The following is an 18213-nucleotide window of genomic DNA, read 5'->3' on the forward strand; positions in this document are numbered from 1 at the left end:
ACACATACTTCCTTCCTGTATTATCTGTATAGGGGAGGACATATTAGAGACACACACTTCCTTCCTGTACTGTCTGCATAGAGGAGGGACATATTGGAGACACACACTTCCTTCCTGTATTATCTGTATAGGGGAGGACATATTGGAGACTCACACTTCCTTCCTGTATTATCTGTATAGGGGATGACATATTGGAGACACACACTTCCTTCCTGTATTATCTGTATAGGGGAGGACATATTGGAGACACACACTTCCTTCCTGTATTATCTGTATTGAGGAGGACATATTGGAGACACACACTTCCCTCCTGTAGTATCTATATAGGGGAGGACATATTAGAGACACACACTTCCTTCCTGTATTATCTGTATAGGGGGAGGACATATTGGAGACACACACTTCCTTCCTATACTGTCTGTATAGAGGAGGGACATATTGGAGACACACACTTCCTTCCTGTATGGTCTGTATAGGGGAGGACATATTGGAGACACACACTTCCTTCCTGTATTATCTGTATAGAGGAGGGACATATTGGAGACACACACTTCCTTCCTGTATTGTCTGTATAGAGGAGGGACATATTGGAGACACACACTTCCTTCCTGTATTGTCTGTATTGGGAAGGACATATTGGAGACACACACTTCCTTCCTGTACTGTCTGTATAGAGAAGGGACAAATTGGAGACACACACTTCCTTCCTGTAGTATCTGTATAGGGGAGGACATATTGGAGACACACACTTCCTTCCTGTATTGTCTGTATAGCGGAGGACATATTGGAGACACACACTTCCTACCTGTATTGTCTGTATAGGGAGGACATATTGGAGACACACACTTCCTTCCTGTAGTATCTGTATAGGGGAGGACATATTGGAGACACACATTTCCTTCCTGTAGTATCTGTATAGAGGAGGACATATTGGGGACACAAACTTCCTTCCTGTATGGTCTGTATAGGGGAGGACATATTGGAGACACACATTTCCTTCCTGTACTGTCTGTATAGAAGAGGGACATAATGGAGACACACAATTCCTTCCTGTATTATCTGTATAGGGGAGGACATATTGGAAACACACACTTCCTTCCTGTATTATCTGTATAGGGGAGGACATATTGGAAACACACACTTCCTTCCTGTACTGTTTGTATAGAGAAGGGACATATTGGAAACACACACTTCCTTCCTGTAGTATCTGTATAGGGGAAAACATATTGGAGACACACACGTCCTTCCTGTATTATCTGTATAGGGGGAGGACATATTGGATACACACACTTCCTTCCTGTATTACCTGTATAGGGGAGGACATATTGGAGACACACACTTCCTTCCTGTACTGTCTGTATAGGGGAAGACATATTGGAGACACACACTTCCTTCCTGTACTGTCTGTAAAGGGGAGGATATATTGGAGACACATACTTCCTTCCTGTATTATCTGTATAGGGGACGACATATTGGAGACACACACTTCCCTCCTGTAGTATCTGTATAGGGGAGGACATATTAGAGACACACAATTCCTTCCTGTAGTATCTGTATAAAGGAGGACATATTGGAGACACACACTTCCTTCCTGTATGGTCTGTATAGGGGAGGACATATTGGAGACACACACTTCCTTCCTGTATTATCTGTATAGGGGAGGGACATATTGGAGACACACACTTCCTTCCTGTATTATCTGTATAGGGGAGGGACATATTGGAGACACACACTTCCTTCCTGTATTATCTGTATAGGGGAGGACATATTGGAGACACACACTTCCTTCCTGTATTGTCTGTATAGGGGAGGATATATTGGGGACACACACTTCCTTCCTGTACTGTCTGTATAGAGGAGGGACATATTGGAGACACATACTTCCTCCCTGTATTGTCTGTATAGGGGAGGACATATTGGAGACACACAATTCCTTCCTGTATTGTCTGTATTGGGGAGGACATATTGGAGACACACACTTCCTTCCTGTATTATCTGTATTGAGGAGGACATATTGGAGACACACACTTCCTTCCTGTATTATCAGTATAGGGGAGGACATATTGGAGACACACACTTCCTTCCTGTATTATCAGTATAGGGGAGGACATATTGGAGACACACACTTCCTTCCTGTATTATCAGTAAAGGGGAGGGCATATTAGATACACACACTTCCTTCCTGTATTATCTGTATAGGGGGAGGACATATTGGAGACACACACTTCCTTCCTGTATTGTCTGTATAGAGGAGGGACATATTGGAGACACACACTTCCTTCCTGTATTATCTGTATAGGGGAGGGACATATTGGAGACACACACTTCCATCCTGTATTGTCTGTATAGGGGAGGACATATTGGAGACACACACTTCCTTCCTGTATTATCTGTATAGGGGAGGACATATTAGAGACACACACTTCCTTCCTGTACTGTCTGCATAGAGGAGGGACATATTGGAGACACACACTTCCTTCCTGTATTGTCTGTATAGGGGAGGACATATTGGAGACACACACTTCCTTCCTGTATTATCTGTATAGAGGAGGACATATTGGAGACACACACTTCCTTCCTGTAGTATCTGTATAGGGGAGGACATATTGAAGACACACACTTCTTTCCTATATTATCTGTATAGGGGAGGGACATATTGGAGACACACACTTCCTTCCTGTATTGTCTGTATAGAGGAGGGACATATTAGAGACACACACTTCCTTCCTGTATTATCTGTATAGGGGAGGACATATTAGAGACACACACTTCCTTCCAGTACTGTCTGCATAGAGGAGGGACATATTGGAGACACATACTTCCTTCCTGTATTATCTGTATAGCGGAGGACATATTGGAGACACACACTTCCTTCCTGTACTGTCTGCATAGAGGAGGGACATATTGGAGACACACACTTCCTTCCTGTATTATCTGTATAGGGGAGGACATATTGGAGACTCACACTTCCTTCCTGTATTATCTGTATAGGGGAGGATAAATTGGAGACACATACTTCCTTCCTGTATTATCTGTATAGGGGAGGACATATTGGAGACACACACTTCCTTCCTGTAATATCTGTATAGGGGAAGAACATATTAGAGACACACACTTCCTTCCTGTACTGTCTGCATAGAGGAGGGACATATTGGAGACACACACTTCCTTCCTGTATTATCTGTATAGGGGAGGACATATTGGAGACTCACACTTCCTTCCTGTATTATCTGTATTGAGGAGGACATATTGGAGACACACACTTCCTTCCTGTATTATCTGTATAGGGGAGGGACATATTGGAGACACACACTTCCTTCCTGTATTGTCTGTATAGAGGAGGGACATATTAGAGACACACACTTCCTTCCTGTATTATCTGTATAGGGGAGGACATATTAGAGACACACACTTCCTTCCTGTATTATCTGTATAGGGGAGGACATATTAGAGACACACACTTCCTTCCAGTACTGTCTGCATAGAGGAGGGACATATTGGAGACACATACTTCCTTCCTGTATTATCTGTATAGGGGAGGACATATTAGAGACACACACTTCCTTCCTGTACTGTCTGCATAGAGGAGGGACATATTGGAGACACACACTTCCTTCCTGTATTATCTGTATAGGGGAGGACATATTGGAGACTCACACTTCCTTCCTGTATTATCTGTATAGGGGAGGATATATTGGAGACACATACTTCCTTCCTGTATTATCTGTATAGGGGAGGACATATTGGAGACACACACTTCCTTCCTGTAATATCTGTATAGGGGAAGAACATATTAGAGACACACACTTCCTTCCTGTACTGTCTGCATAGAGGAGGGACATATTGGAGACACACACTTCCTTCCTGTATTATCTGTATAGGGGAGGACATATTGGAGACTCACACTTCCTTCCTGTATTATCTGTATTGAGGAGGACATATTGGAGACACACACTTCCTTCCTGTATTATCTGTATAGGGGAGGACATATTGGAGACACACACTTCCTTCCTGTACTGTCTGTATAGGGGAGGACATATTGGAGACAAACACTTCCTTCCTGTATTATCTGTATAGGGGAGGACATATTGGAGACACACACTTCCTTCCTGTATTATCTGTATAGGGGATGACATATTGGAGACACACACTTTCTTCCTGTACTGTCTGCATAGAGGAGGGACATATTAGAGACACACACTTCCTTCCTGTACTGTCTGTATAGAGGAGGGAGATATTGGAGACACATACTTCCTTCCTGTATTATCTGTATAGGGGAGGACATATGAGAGACACACACTTCCTTCCTGTACTGTGTGTATAAAGGAGGGACATATTGGAGACACACACTTCCTTCCTGTATTGTCTGTATAGGGGAGGACATATTGGAGACACACACTTCCTTCCTGTATTATCTGTATAGGGGAGGACATATTGGAGACACACACTTCCTTCCTGTACTGTCTGCATAGAGGAGGGACATATTAGAGACACACACTTCCTTCCTGTATTATCTGTATAGGGGAGGACATATTGGAGACACACACTTCCTTCCTGTACTGTCTGCATAGAGGAGGGACATATTAGAGACACACACTTCCTTCCTGTATTGTCTGTATAGGGGAGGACATATTGGAGACACACACTTCCTTCCTGTATTATCTGTATAGGGGAGGACATATTGGAGACACACACTTCCTTCCTGTATTATCTGTATAGAGGAGGGACATATTGGAGACAAACACTTCCTTCCTGTATGGTCTGTATAGGGGAGGATATATTGGAGACAAACACTTCCTTCCTGTATTATCTGTATAGGGGAGGACATATTAGAGACACACACTTCCTTCCTGTATTGTCTGTATAGGGGAGGACATATTGGAGACACACACTTCCTTCCTGTATTATCTGTATAGGGGAGGATATATTGGAGACACACACTTCCTTCCTGTATGGTCTGTATAGGGGAGGATATATTGGAGACAAACACTTCCTTCCTGTATGGTCTGTATAGGGGGAGGACATATTGGAGACACACACTTCCTTCCGGTGTTATCTGTATAGGGGAGGACATATTGGAGACACACACTTCCTTCCTGTATTGTCTGTATAAGGCGAGGACATATTGGAGACACACACTTCCTTCCTGTAGTATCTGTATAGGGGAGGACATATTGGAGACACACACTTCCTTCCTGTATTATCTGTATAGGGGAGGACATATTGGAGACACACACTTCCTTCCTGTACTGTCTGCATAGAGGAGGGACATATTAGAGACACACACTTCCTTCCTGTATTATCTGTATAGAGGAGGGACATATTGGAGACACACACTTCCTTCCTGTATTGTCTGTATAGGGGAGGACATATGAGAGACACACAATTCCTTCCTGTATTGTCTGTATTGGGGAGGACATATTGGAGACACACACTTCCATCCTGTATTATCTGTATAGGGGAGGGACATATTGGAGACACACACTTCCATCCTGTATTGTCTGTATAGGGGAGGACATATGAGAGACACACACTTCCTTCCTGTATTATCTGTATAGGGGAGGGACATATTGGAGACACACACTTCCATCCTGTATTGTCTGTATAGGGGAGGACATATTGGAGACACACACTTCCTTCCTGTATTATCTGTATAGAGGAGGGACATATTGGAGACACACACTTCCTTCCTGTAGTATCTGTATGGGGGAGGACATATTGGAGACACACACTTCCTTCCTGTATTATCTGTATAGGGGAGGACATATTGGAGACACACACTTCCTTCCTGTATTATCTGTATAGGGGAGGACATATGAGAGACACACACTATCTTCCTGATCTCTTGTGCAGCACTTTGGTTACACTTTATGGCAGCTGCAGTAAATGTTACTAGCAGTAATTAGTATTTCCTCCTCCCTGAGCTGTGAAACCCCTTTGTATATAGCAGTTCTCTATGTTAGGATCAGGGGTCTGCATAGAGGGAGGATACCCCTGACTATCATCACTGCTCCTGTTAGTAACTTCCACATCAGAACTTCACTTTTCATTGCTGATCTCCTGAAATGTTTTCCTGACCCCCTCCCCCACCACTCGCTGTAGTCGTAGTTGTAGTTTTTACTGTGTTTCAAGCACTGAAGAAATCTCCTAGAACTGGAGTTACAGCTGCTGCAGATCCGTGTAATTAGCCGGACACATAGAGGGGATTCCTGCCCCCGGTCATACAATCATCTTTACCCGACACTTACGTCTGCGGTGGAGACTCCGGGGGGCAGCGTTCCGTGTTTGTAATCTTCCAGCAGCTGCACGGCCTCCTTAAGGCGACTCTGCAAGAGGGAAAAGTGGGTGGTTATGGGGGAAAGGGGGGTATATATTGCATCACCCCGGTGGTTATGGGGGACAGGGGGGTATATACTGCATCACCCCGGTGGTTATGGGGGACAGGGGGGTATATACTGCATCACCCCGGTGGTTATGGGGGAAAGGGGGGTATATATTGCATCACCCCAGTGGTTATGGGGGAAAGGGGGGTATATACTGCATCACCCCGGTGGTTATGGGGGAAAGGGGGGTATATACTGCATCACCCCGGTGGTTATGGGGGAAAGGGGGGTATATACTGCATCACCCCGGTGGTTATGGGGGAAAGGGGGGTATATACTGCATCACCCCGGTGGTTATGGGGGAAAGGGGGGTATATACTGCATCACCCCGGTGGTTATGGGGGAAAGGGGGGTATATACTGCATCACCCTGGTGGTTATGGGGGAAAGGGGGGTATATACTGCATCACCCCGGTGGTTATGGGGGACAGGGGGGTATATACTGCATCACCCCGGTGGTTATGGGGGAAAGGGGGGTATATACTGCATCACCCCGGTGGTATGGGGGAAAGGGGGGTATATACTGCATCACCCCGGTGGTTATGGGGGAAAGGGGGGTATATACTGCATCACCCCGGTGGTTATGGGGGAAAGGGGGGTATATACTGCATCACCCTGGTGGTATGGGGGAAAGGGGGGTATATACTGCATCACCCCGGTGGTTATGGGGGAAAGGGGGGTATATACTGCATCACCCCGGTGGTATGGGGGAAAGGGGGGTATATACTGCATCACCCCGGTGGTTATGGGGGAAAGGGGGGTATATACTGCATCACCCCGGTGGTTATGGGGGAAAGGGGGGTATATACTGCATCACCCCGGTGGTATGGGGGAAAGGGGGGTATATACTGCATCACCCCGGTGGTTATGGGGGAAAGGGGGGTATATACTGCATCACCCCGGTGGTTATGGGGGAAAGGGGGGTATATACTGCATCACCCTGGTGGTATGGGGGAAAGGGGGGTATATACTGCATCACCCCGGTGGTTATGGGGGAAAGGGGGGTATATACTGCATCACCCCGGTGGTATGGGGGAAAGGGGGGTATATACTGCATCACCCCGGTGGTTATGGGGGAAAGGGGGGTATATACTGCATCACCCCGGTGGTTATGGGGGACAGGGGGGTATATACTGCATCACCCCGGTGGTTATGGGGGAAAGGGGGGTATATACTGCATCACCCCGGTGGTTATGGGGGACAGGGGGGTATATACTGCATCACCCCGGTGGTTATGGGGGAAAGGGGGGTATATACTGCATCACCCCGGTGGTTATGGGGGACAGGGGGGTATATACTGCATCACCCCGGTGGTTATGGGGGACAGGGGGGTATATACTGCATCACCCCGGTGGTTATGGGGGAAAGGGGGGTATATACTGCATCACCCCGGTGGTTATGGGGGACAGGGGGGTATATACTGCATCACCCCGGTGGTTATGGGGGAAAGGGGGGTATATACTGCATCACCCCGGTGGTTATGGGGGACAGGGGGGTATATACTGCATCACCCCGGTGGTTATGGGGGAAAGGGGGGTATATACTGCATCACCCCGGTGGTTATGGGGGAAAGGGGGGTATATACTGCATCACCCCGGTGGTTATGGGGGAAAGGGGGGTATATACTGCATCACCCCGGTGGTTATGGGGGACAGGGGGGTATATACTGCATCACCCCGGTGGTTATGGGGGAAAGGGGGGTATATACTGCATCACCCCGGTGGTTATGGGGGAAAGGGGGGTATATACTGCATCACCCCGGTGGTTATGGGGGAAAGGGGGGTATATACTGCATCACCCCGGTGGTTATGGGGGACAGGGGGGTATATACTGCATCACCCCGGTGGTTATGGGGGAAAGGGGGGTATATACTGCATCACCCCGGTGGTTATGGGGGACAGGGGGGTATATACTGCATCACCCCGGTGGTTATGGGGGACAGGGGGGTATATACTGCATCACCCCGGTGGTTATGGGGGACAGGGGGGTATATACTGCATCACCCCGGTGGTTATGGGGGACAGGGGGGTATATACTGCATCACCCTGGTGGTTATGGGGGACAGGGGGGTATATACTGCATCACCCCGGTGGTTATGGGGGACAGGGGGGTATATACTGCATCACCCCGGTGGTTATGGGGGAAAGGGGGGTATATACTGCATCACCCTGGTGGTTATGGGGGAAAGGGGGGTATATACTGCATCACCCTGGTGGTTATGGGGGACAGGGGGGTATATACTGCATCACCCTGGTGGTTATGGGGGAAAGGGGGGTATATACTGCATCACCCTGGTGGTTATGGGGGAAAGGGGGGTATATACTGCATCACCCTGGTGGTTATGGGGGACAGGGGGGTATATACTGCATCACCCCGGTGGTTATGGGGGAAAGGGGGGTATATACTGCATCACCCCGGTGGTTATGGGGGAAAGGGGGGTATATACTGCATCACCCTGGTGGTTATGGGGGACAGGGGGGTATATACTGCATCACCCTGGTGGTTATGGGGGACAGGGGGGTATATACTGCATCACCCCGGTGGTTATGGAGGACACTGCAGCTACCTGTGGTTATGAGGTAGAGTGCATGATGGGAGTTGTAGTGTGTGATGACTTGGCAGTGAGTATAGGATGTACATGCGGCTGTATATAACATGTGACGAGGGGGGTGTATGACCATCCACACTGACACATTCAGATCACAGGGGCACAGCAGGAGGCGCCCATCATCCACCGACTGTTGACGGCTGCTGCAGAACATCGCTCTGACCGGGACTTGTCTCACCGCAGGCAGGAAGAGAAGGACCGCAGCTGCTGCACAACCTCATCATACACACCTCAGCCGCTGCAGGACCTCATCATACACACCTCAGCCGCTGCAGGACCTCATCATACACACCTCAGCCGCTGCACGACCTCATCATACACACCTCAGCCGCTGCACGACCTCATCATACACACCTCAGCCGCTGCACGACCTCATCATACACACCTCAGCCGCTGCACGACCTCAGAATACACACCTCAGCCGCTGCACGACCTCAGAATACACACCTCAGCCGCTGCACGACCTCATCATACACACCTCAGCCGCTGCACGACCTCATCATACACACCTCAGCCGCTGCACGACCTCATCATACACACCTCAGCCGCTGCACAACCTCATAATACACACCTCAGCCGCTGCAGGACCTCAGAATACACACCTCAGCCGCTGCACGACCTCAGAATACACACCTCAGCCGCTGCACGACCTCATCATACACACCTCAGCCGCTGCACGACCTCATCATACACACCTCAGCCGCTGCACGACCTCATCATACACACCTCAGCCGCTGCACGACCTCATCATACACACCTCAGCCGCTGCAGGACCTCATCATACACACCTCAGCCGCTGCACGACCTCATCATACACACCTCAGCCGCTGCACGACCTTATCATACACACCTCAGCCGCTGCACGACCTCATCATACACACCTCAGCCGCTGCAGGACCTCATCTTACACACCTCAGCCGCTGCACGACCTCATCATACACACCTCAGCCGCTGCACGACCTCATCATACACACCTCAGCCGCTGCACGACCTCATCATACACACCTCAGCCGCTGCACGACCTCATCATACACACCTCAGCCGCTGCACGACCTCATCATACACACCTCAGCCGCTGCACGACCTCATCATACACACCTCAGCCGCTGCAGGACCTCATCATACACACCTCAGCCGCTGCAGGACCTCATCATACACACCTCAGCCGCTGCACGACCTCATCACACACACCTCAGCCGCTGCAGGACCTCAGAATACACACCTCAGCCGCTGCAGGACCTCAGAATACACACCTCAGCCGCTGCAGGACCTCAGAATACACACCTCAGCCGCTGCAGGACCTCAGAATACACACCTCAGCCGCTGCAGGACCTCATCATACACACCTCAGCCGCTGCAGGACCTCAGAATACACACCTCAGCCGCTGCAGGACCTCATCATACACACCTCAGCCGCTGCACGACCTCATCATGCACACCTCAGCCGCTGCACGACCTCATCATACACACCTCAGCCGCTGCACGACCTCATCATACACACCTCAGCCGCTGCACGACCTCATCATACACACCTCAGCCGCTGCACGACCTCATCATACACACCTCAGCCGCTGCACGACCTCATCATACACACCTCAGCCGCTGCACGACCTCATCATACACACCTCAGCCGCTGCACGACCTCATCATACACACCTCAGCCGCTGCACGACCTCATCATACACACCTCAGCCGCTGCACGACCTCATCATACACACCTCAGCCGCTGCACGACCTCATCATACACACCTCAGCCGCTGCACGACCTCATCATACACACCTCAGCCGCTGCAGAACCTCAGAATACACACCTCAGCCGCTGCACGACCTCATCATACACACCTCAGCCGCTGCAGGACCTCATCATACACACCTCAGCCGCTGCACGACCTCATCATACACACCTCAGCCGCTGCACGACCTCATCATACACACCTCAGCCGCTGCACGACCTCATCATACACACCTCAGCCGCTGCACGACCTCATCATACACACCTCAGCCGCTGCACGACCTCATCATACACACCTCAGCCGCTGCAGGACCTCATCATACACACCTCAGCCGCTGCAGGACCTCATCATACACACCTCAGCCGCTGCACGACCTCATCATACACACCTCAGCCGCTGCAGGACCTCAGAATACACACCTCAGCCGCTGCAGGACCTCAGAATACACACCTCAGCCGCTGCAGGACCTCATCATACACACCTCAGCCGCTGCAGGACCTCAGAATACACACCTCAGCCGCTGCAGGACCTCATCATACACACCTCAGCCGCTGCACGACCTCATCATACAAACCTCAGCCGCTGCACGACCTCATCGTACACACCTCAGCCGCTGCACGACCTCATCGTACACACCTCAGCCGCTGCACGACCTCATCATACACACCTCAGCCGCTGCAGAACCTCAGAATAGACACCTCAGCCGCTGCAGAACCTCAGAATAGACACCTCAGCCGCTGCACAACCTCAGAATAGACACCTCAGCCGCTGCACAACCTCATCATACACACCTCAGCCGCTGCACGACCTCATCATACACACCTCAGCCGCTGCAGGACCTCAGAATACACACCTCAGCCGCTGCACGACCTCATCATACACACCTCAGCCGCTGCACGACCTCATCATACACACCTCAGCCGCTGCACGACCTCATCATACACACCTCAGCCGCTGCACGACCTCATCATACACACCTCAGCCGCTGCACGACCTCATCATACACACCTCAGCCGCTGCAGGACCTCATCATACACACCTCAGCCGCTGCAGGACCTCATCATACACACCTCAGCCGCTGCAGGACCTCATCATACACACCTCAGCCGCTGCACGACCTCATCATACACACCTCAGCCGCTGCACGACCTCATCATACACACCTCAGCCGCTGCACGACCTCATCATACACACCTCAGTCGCTGCAGGACCTCATCTTACACACCTCAGCCGCTGCACGACCTCATCATACACACCTCAGCCGCTGCACGACCTCATCATACACACCTCAGCCGCTGCACGACCTCATCATACACACCTCAGCCGCTGCACGACCTCATCATACACACCTCAGCCGCTGCACGACCTCATCATACACACCTCAGCGCTGCAGGACCTCATCATACACACCTCAGCCGCTGCACGACCTCATCATACACACCTCAGCCGCTGCACGACCTCATCATACACACCTCAGCCGCTGCACGACCTCATCATACACACCTCAGCCGCTGCACGACCTCATCATACACACCTCAGCCGCTGCAGAACCTCAGAATACACACCTCAGCCGCTGCACAACCTCATCATACACACCTCAGCCGCTGCAGGACCTCATCATACACACCTCAGCGGCTGCACGACCTCATCATACACACCTCAGCCGCTGCACGACCTCATCATACACACCTCAGCTGCTGCACGACCTCATCATACACACCTCAGCCGCTGCAGAACCTCAGAATACACACCTCAGCCGCTGCACAACCTCATCATACACACCTCAGCCGCTGCAGGACCTCATCATACACACCTCAGCCGCTGCAGGACCTCATCATACACACCTCAGCTGCTGCAGGACCTCAGAATACACACCTCAGCCGCTGCACGACCTCAGAATACACACCTCAGCCGCTGCAGGACCTCATCATACACACCTCAGCCGCTGCACAACCTCATCATACACACCTCAGCCGCTGCACAACCTCATCATACACACCTCAGCCGCTGCACAACCTCATCATACACACCTCAGCCGCTGCACAACCTCATCATACACACCTCAGCCGCTGCAGGACCTCAGAATACACACCTCAGCCGCTGCACGACCTCAGAATACACACCTCAGCCGCTGCACGACCTCAGAATACACACCTCAGCCGCTGCACGACCTCAGAATACACACCTCAGCCGCTGCAGGACCTCAGAATACACACCTCAGCCGCTGCAGGACCTCAGAATACACACCTCAGCCGCTGCACACCCTCATAATACACACCTCAGCCGCTGCACAACCTCATCATACACACCTCAGCCGCTGCACAACCTCATCATACACACCTCAGCTGCTGCACGACCTCAGAATACACACCTCAGCCACTGCAGAACCTCAGAATACACACCTCAGCCGCTGCAGGACCTCAGAATACACACCTCAGCCGCTGCAGGACCTCAGAATACACACCTCAGCCGCTGCAGGACCTCAGAATACACACCTCAGCCGCTGCAGGACCTCAGAATACACACCTCAGCCGCTGCAGGACCTCAGAATACACACCTCAGCCGCTGCAGGACCTCAGAATACACACCTCAGCCGCTGCAGGACCTCAGAATACACACCTCAGCCGCTGCAGGACCTCAGAATACACACCTCAGCCGCTGCAGGACCTCAGAATACACACCTCAGCCGCTGCACGACCTCATCATACACACCTCAGCCGCTGCAGGACCTCAGAATACACACCTCAGCCGCTGCAGGACCTCAGAATACACACCTCAGCCGCTGCACAACCTCATCATACACACCTCAGCCGCTGCACAACCTCATCATACACACCTCAGCCGCTGCAGGACCTCAGAATACACACCTCAGCCGCTGCACAACCTCATCATACACACCTCAGCCGCTGCAGGACCTCAGAATACACACTTCAGCCGCTGCAGGACCTCAGAATACACACCTCAGCCGCTGCACAACCTCATCATACACACCTCAGCCGCTGCAGGACCTCAGAATACACACCTCAGCCGCTGCAGGACCTCAGAATACACACCTCAGCCGCTGCACAACCTCATCATACACACCTCAGCCGCTGCACAACCTCATCATACACACCTCAGCCGCTGCAGGACCTCAGAATACACACCTCAGCCGCTGCACAACCTCATCATACACACCTCAGCCGCTGCAGGACCTCAGAATACACACTTCAGCCGCTGCAGGACCTCAGAATACACACCTCAGCCGCTGCACAACCTCATCATACACACCTCAGCCGCTGCACAACCTCATCATACACACCTCAGCCGCTGCACAACCTCATCATACACACCTCAGCCGCTGCACAACCTCATCATACACACCTCAGCCGCTGCACAACCTCATCATACACACCTCAGCCGCTGCACAACCTCATCATACACACCTCAGCCGCTGCAGGACCTCAGAATACACACCTCAGCCACTGCAGAACCTCAGAATACACACCTCAGCCGCTGCAGGACCTCAGAATACACACCTCATCTGCTGCAGTACCTCATAATACACACCTCAGCCGCTGCACAACCTCATAATACACACCTCAGCCGCTGCAGGACCTCATCATACACACCTCAGCCGCTGCAGGACCTCATCATACACACCTCAGCCGCTGCAGGACCTCATCATACACACCTCAGCCGCTGCAGGACCTCATCATACACACCTCAGCCGCTGCAGGACCTCATCATACACACCTCAGCCGCTGCAGGACCTCATCATACACACCTCAGCCGCTGCAGGACCTCAGAATACACACCTCAGCCGCTGCAGGACCTCAGAATACACACCTCAGCCGCTGCAGGACCTCAGAATACACACCTCAGCCGCTGCAGGACCTCAGAATACACACCTCAGCCGCTGCAGGACCTCAGAATACACACCTCAGCCGCTGCAGGACCTCAGAATACACACCTCAGCCGCTGCAGGACCTCAGAATACACACCTCAGCCGCTGCAGGACCTCAGAATACACACCTCAGCCGCTGCAGGACCTCAGAATACACACCTCAGCCGCTGCAGGACCTCAGAATACACACCTCAGCCGCTGCAGGACCTCAGAATACACACCTCAGCCGCTGCAGGACCTCAGAATACACACCTCAGCCGCTGCAGGACCTCAGAATACACACCTCGTGGACACTGAAGCAGCAGGGGATGTTGAGAACCATCTCTAACAAGCCCTCATGACAGGAGGTAGATATGTGAGAAGAATTAGATCTGTCCTCATTCACTGACAGCCAGCAGAGATGGAGAAAGTGAGGAGGAAGTGCAGCACACAGTGTAATAACTAGACGTGTAGGGGCCATTCTATAATGTCAGAATGACACGGAGTGCAGGATCCCTTTAACATGGGCCTCCCCTCCCCCGCTTGCATTGCAGGACCCTCCATTCTCCTCCAATTGTCCGCTCTTGTACCGCGTGTAAACAGTTACTATAATAACGGTGAAGAGCGCAGCCGGCCGTGCATGTAAAGCAGGCACCGGGGAGCACTCACCCCTGGCCGTCTGTAACTGGGGGCTACCTCCAGAATAAGGGGAGGGGAACACACAACTCCAAATATACAGTCATATTATCTGCCAGCATCAGCAGGTGTGACTGCAGCCAGTGTTATGTATTGTCCCTGGAGAGATGTGTGATCAGACCTCACACTGCTGTGCTCTGAGCTCTCTGCAGCCAGTGTTATGTATTGTCTCTGGAGAGATGTGTAATCAAACCTCACACTGCTGTGCTCTGAGCTCTCTGCAGCCAGTGTTATGCATTGTCCCTGGAGAGATGTGTAATCAGACCTCTCACTGCTGTGCTCTGTGCTCTCTGCAGCCAGTGTTATGTATTGTCCCTGGAGAGATGTGTAATCAGACCTCACACTGCTGTGCTCTGTGCTCTCTGCAGCCAGTGTTATATATTGTCCCTGGAGAGATGTGTAATCAGACCTCACACTGCTGTGCTCTGTGCTCTCTGCAGCCAGTGTTATGTATTGTCCCTGGAGAGATGTGTGATCAGACCTCACACTGCTGTGCTCTGTGCTCTCTGCAGACAGTGTTATGTATTGTCCCTGGAGAGATGTGTAATCAGACCTCTCACTGCTGTGCTCTGTGCTCTCTGCAGCCAGTGTTATGTACTGTCCCTGGAGAGATGTGTGATCAGACCTCACACTGCTGTGCTCTGTGCAGCCAGTGTTATGTATTGTCCCTGGAGAGATGTGTAATCAGACCTCACACTGCTGTGCTCTGTCCTCTCTGCAGCCAGTGTTATGTATTGTCCCTGGAGAGATGTATAACTAGACCTCACACTGCTGTGCTCTGTGCTCTCTGCAGCCAGTGTTATGTATTGTCCCTGGAGAGATGTGTAATCAGACCTCACACTGCTGTGCTCTGTGCTCTCTGCAGCCAGTGTTATGTATTGCCCCTGGAGAGATGTGTAATCATACCTCACACTGCTGTGCTCTGTGCTCTCTGCAGCCAGTGTTATGTATAGTCCCTGGAGAGATGTGTAATCAGACCTCACACTGCTGTGCTCTGTGCTCTCTGCAGCCAGTGTTATGTATAGTCCCTGGAGAGATGTGTAATCAGACCTCACACTGCTGTGCTCTGTGCTCTCTGCAGCCAGTGTTATGTATAGTCCCTGGAGAGAGGTGTAATCAGACCTCACACTGCTGTGCTCTGTGCTCTCTGCAGCCAGTGTTATGTATAGTCCCTGGAGAGATGTGTAATCAGACCTCACACTGCTGTGCTCTGTGCTCTCTGCAGCAAGTGCTATGTATAGTCTCTGGAGAGAAGTGTAATCATACCTCACACTGCTGTGCTCTGTGCTCTCTGCAGACAGTGTTATGTATAGTCTCTGGATAGATGTGTAATCAGATATTTGTGAATGTTGTTTGAAGCAACAGGACTGTGATATATGGACGTATAATCCAGGATAGTGGCTTCTCCAAGTGCAATGGGGGTGTCCTCACACTGCTGTGCTCTGTGCTCTCTGCATCGAGTTCCTCCACAGCCTTTCTCCTCTGCTCTGGGTGACTGCAATAGCACCCAAACAGAAAACTGCTACAGTAAAGGAGAGGGGCTGTGCAAGAGCACAGCAGTGTGAGGACACGCCCCTAGCTTCTCCATGTGCAGCATGACTGCTGTAACATCCAACCAGCCCGCTACAGGTTTCACAGAGATCAGAGGGGAGGAGCTGTTACCGAGCTCAATGCAGAGCGCAAAGAGCACAGCAGTGTGAGGACACGCCCCTAGCTTCTCCATGTGCAGTGGGGGGGTGTCCTCACACTGCTGTGCTCCCCCTCCCTCTGCATGACTGCTGTAACATCCAACCAGCCCGCTACAGGTTTCACAGAGATCAGAGGGGAGGAGCTGTTACCGAGCTCAATGCAGAGAGCAAAGAGCACAGCAGTGTGAGGACACGTCCCCAGAAATCCATAAACTGGTGTCACAGGGGTCAGGGATTGTTAGATGAGCACTTTCCTATGATGGGATGACAGACGCCGCTCTCTGCTGCAGCTCTGGATGTGACTGGAGTAAAAGGTAAGAAGCGTTACCTCAGTGATGAAGAGCGTGCGCGGGTCCATGATGTCCAGGAAGTGGCGGAACCTTCCGTAGAACGTGTTCTGAAAGAGAAGACACAGGGGGTGAGGGACCTCACAAAACTCACCTCCCAACCATAGACCCCAGACACTGCTGCTGAAAACCTCTGATATCTCCATCAAGAGCAGGGTCTGACTACACAGGTGGCTTTGTTGTCTGTTACCATGGAAACTCACACATCTGAGAATATAGCTTCTTAAAGGCAATGGACACTTTTATACAATACAATGTGCAGAAGAATCTCTACAACCCCTGACCTCCAAAGTCGCTTCTTATACCCTCAGGTGGGTGATATGATAAGTAAGTGCCCCCCGTATGTCAGGTGCATCAGTCCAGGGAGAGATCAGCAGCTGCACAAACACGCGGTGTATGTCCTCCAGGAGCGTCAGCGGGGAGCGGGAAACATCAGCCTGACCCCATTACTGAAAATAGCAACACAGCGCACCGCCAAATCACATCCCGCATCATCACCACCACAGTATACAGTGATATATACACCGATACCACAGCGTCCACTGCATACATAGGGGCAGTATTATAGTAGTTATATTCTTGTACATAAGGGGCAGTATTATAGTAGTTATATTCTTGTACATAGGGGCAGTATTATAGTAGTTATATTCTTGTACATAGGGGGCAGTATTATAGTAGTTATATTCTTGTACATAGGGGGCAGTATTATAGTAGTTATATTCCTGTACATAGGGGGCAGTATTATAGTAGTTATATTCTTGCACATAGGGGGCAGTATTATAGTAGTTATATTCTTGTACATAGGGGCAGTATTATAGTAGTTATATTCCTGTACATAGGGGGCAGTATTATAGTAGTTATATTCCTGTACATAGGGGCAGTATTATAGTAGTT

At 50.9% G+C, this 18213-nt stretch overlaps 1 protein-coding gene across 1 annotated transcript in view; it reads right to left on the minus strand.

The window, feature by feature from the left end:
- SFXN5 (sideroflexin 5) overlaps positions 1-18213 on the minus strand; it is a 147793-nt gene that overhangs the window by 111757 nt on the left and 17823 nt on the right. The window contains exons 2-3 of the mRNA XM_072126395.1: positions 17301-17369; positions 6249-6326 (exon numbers count right to left, since the gene is read on the minus strand). Of these exons, the coding sequence (XP_071982496.1) occupies positions 6249-6326; positions 17301-17369 (147 nt within the window). The remainder of the gene's footprint in view (positions 1-6248; positions 6327-17300; positions 17370-18213) is intronic.

Source organism: Engystomops pustulosus, chromosome 1 (assembly GCF_040894005.1).
Source record: "Engystomops pustulosus chromosome 1, aEngPut4.maternal, whole genome shotgun sequence".
Lineage (NCBI taxonomy): Eukaryota > Metazoa > Chordata > Amphibia > Anura > Leptodactylidae > Engystomops > Engystomops pustulosus.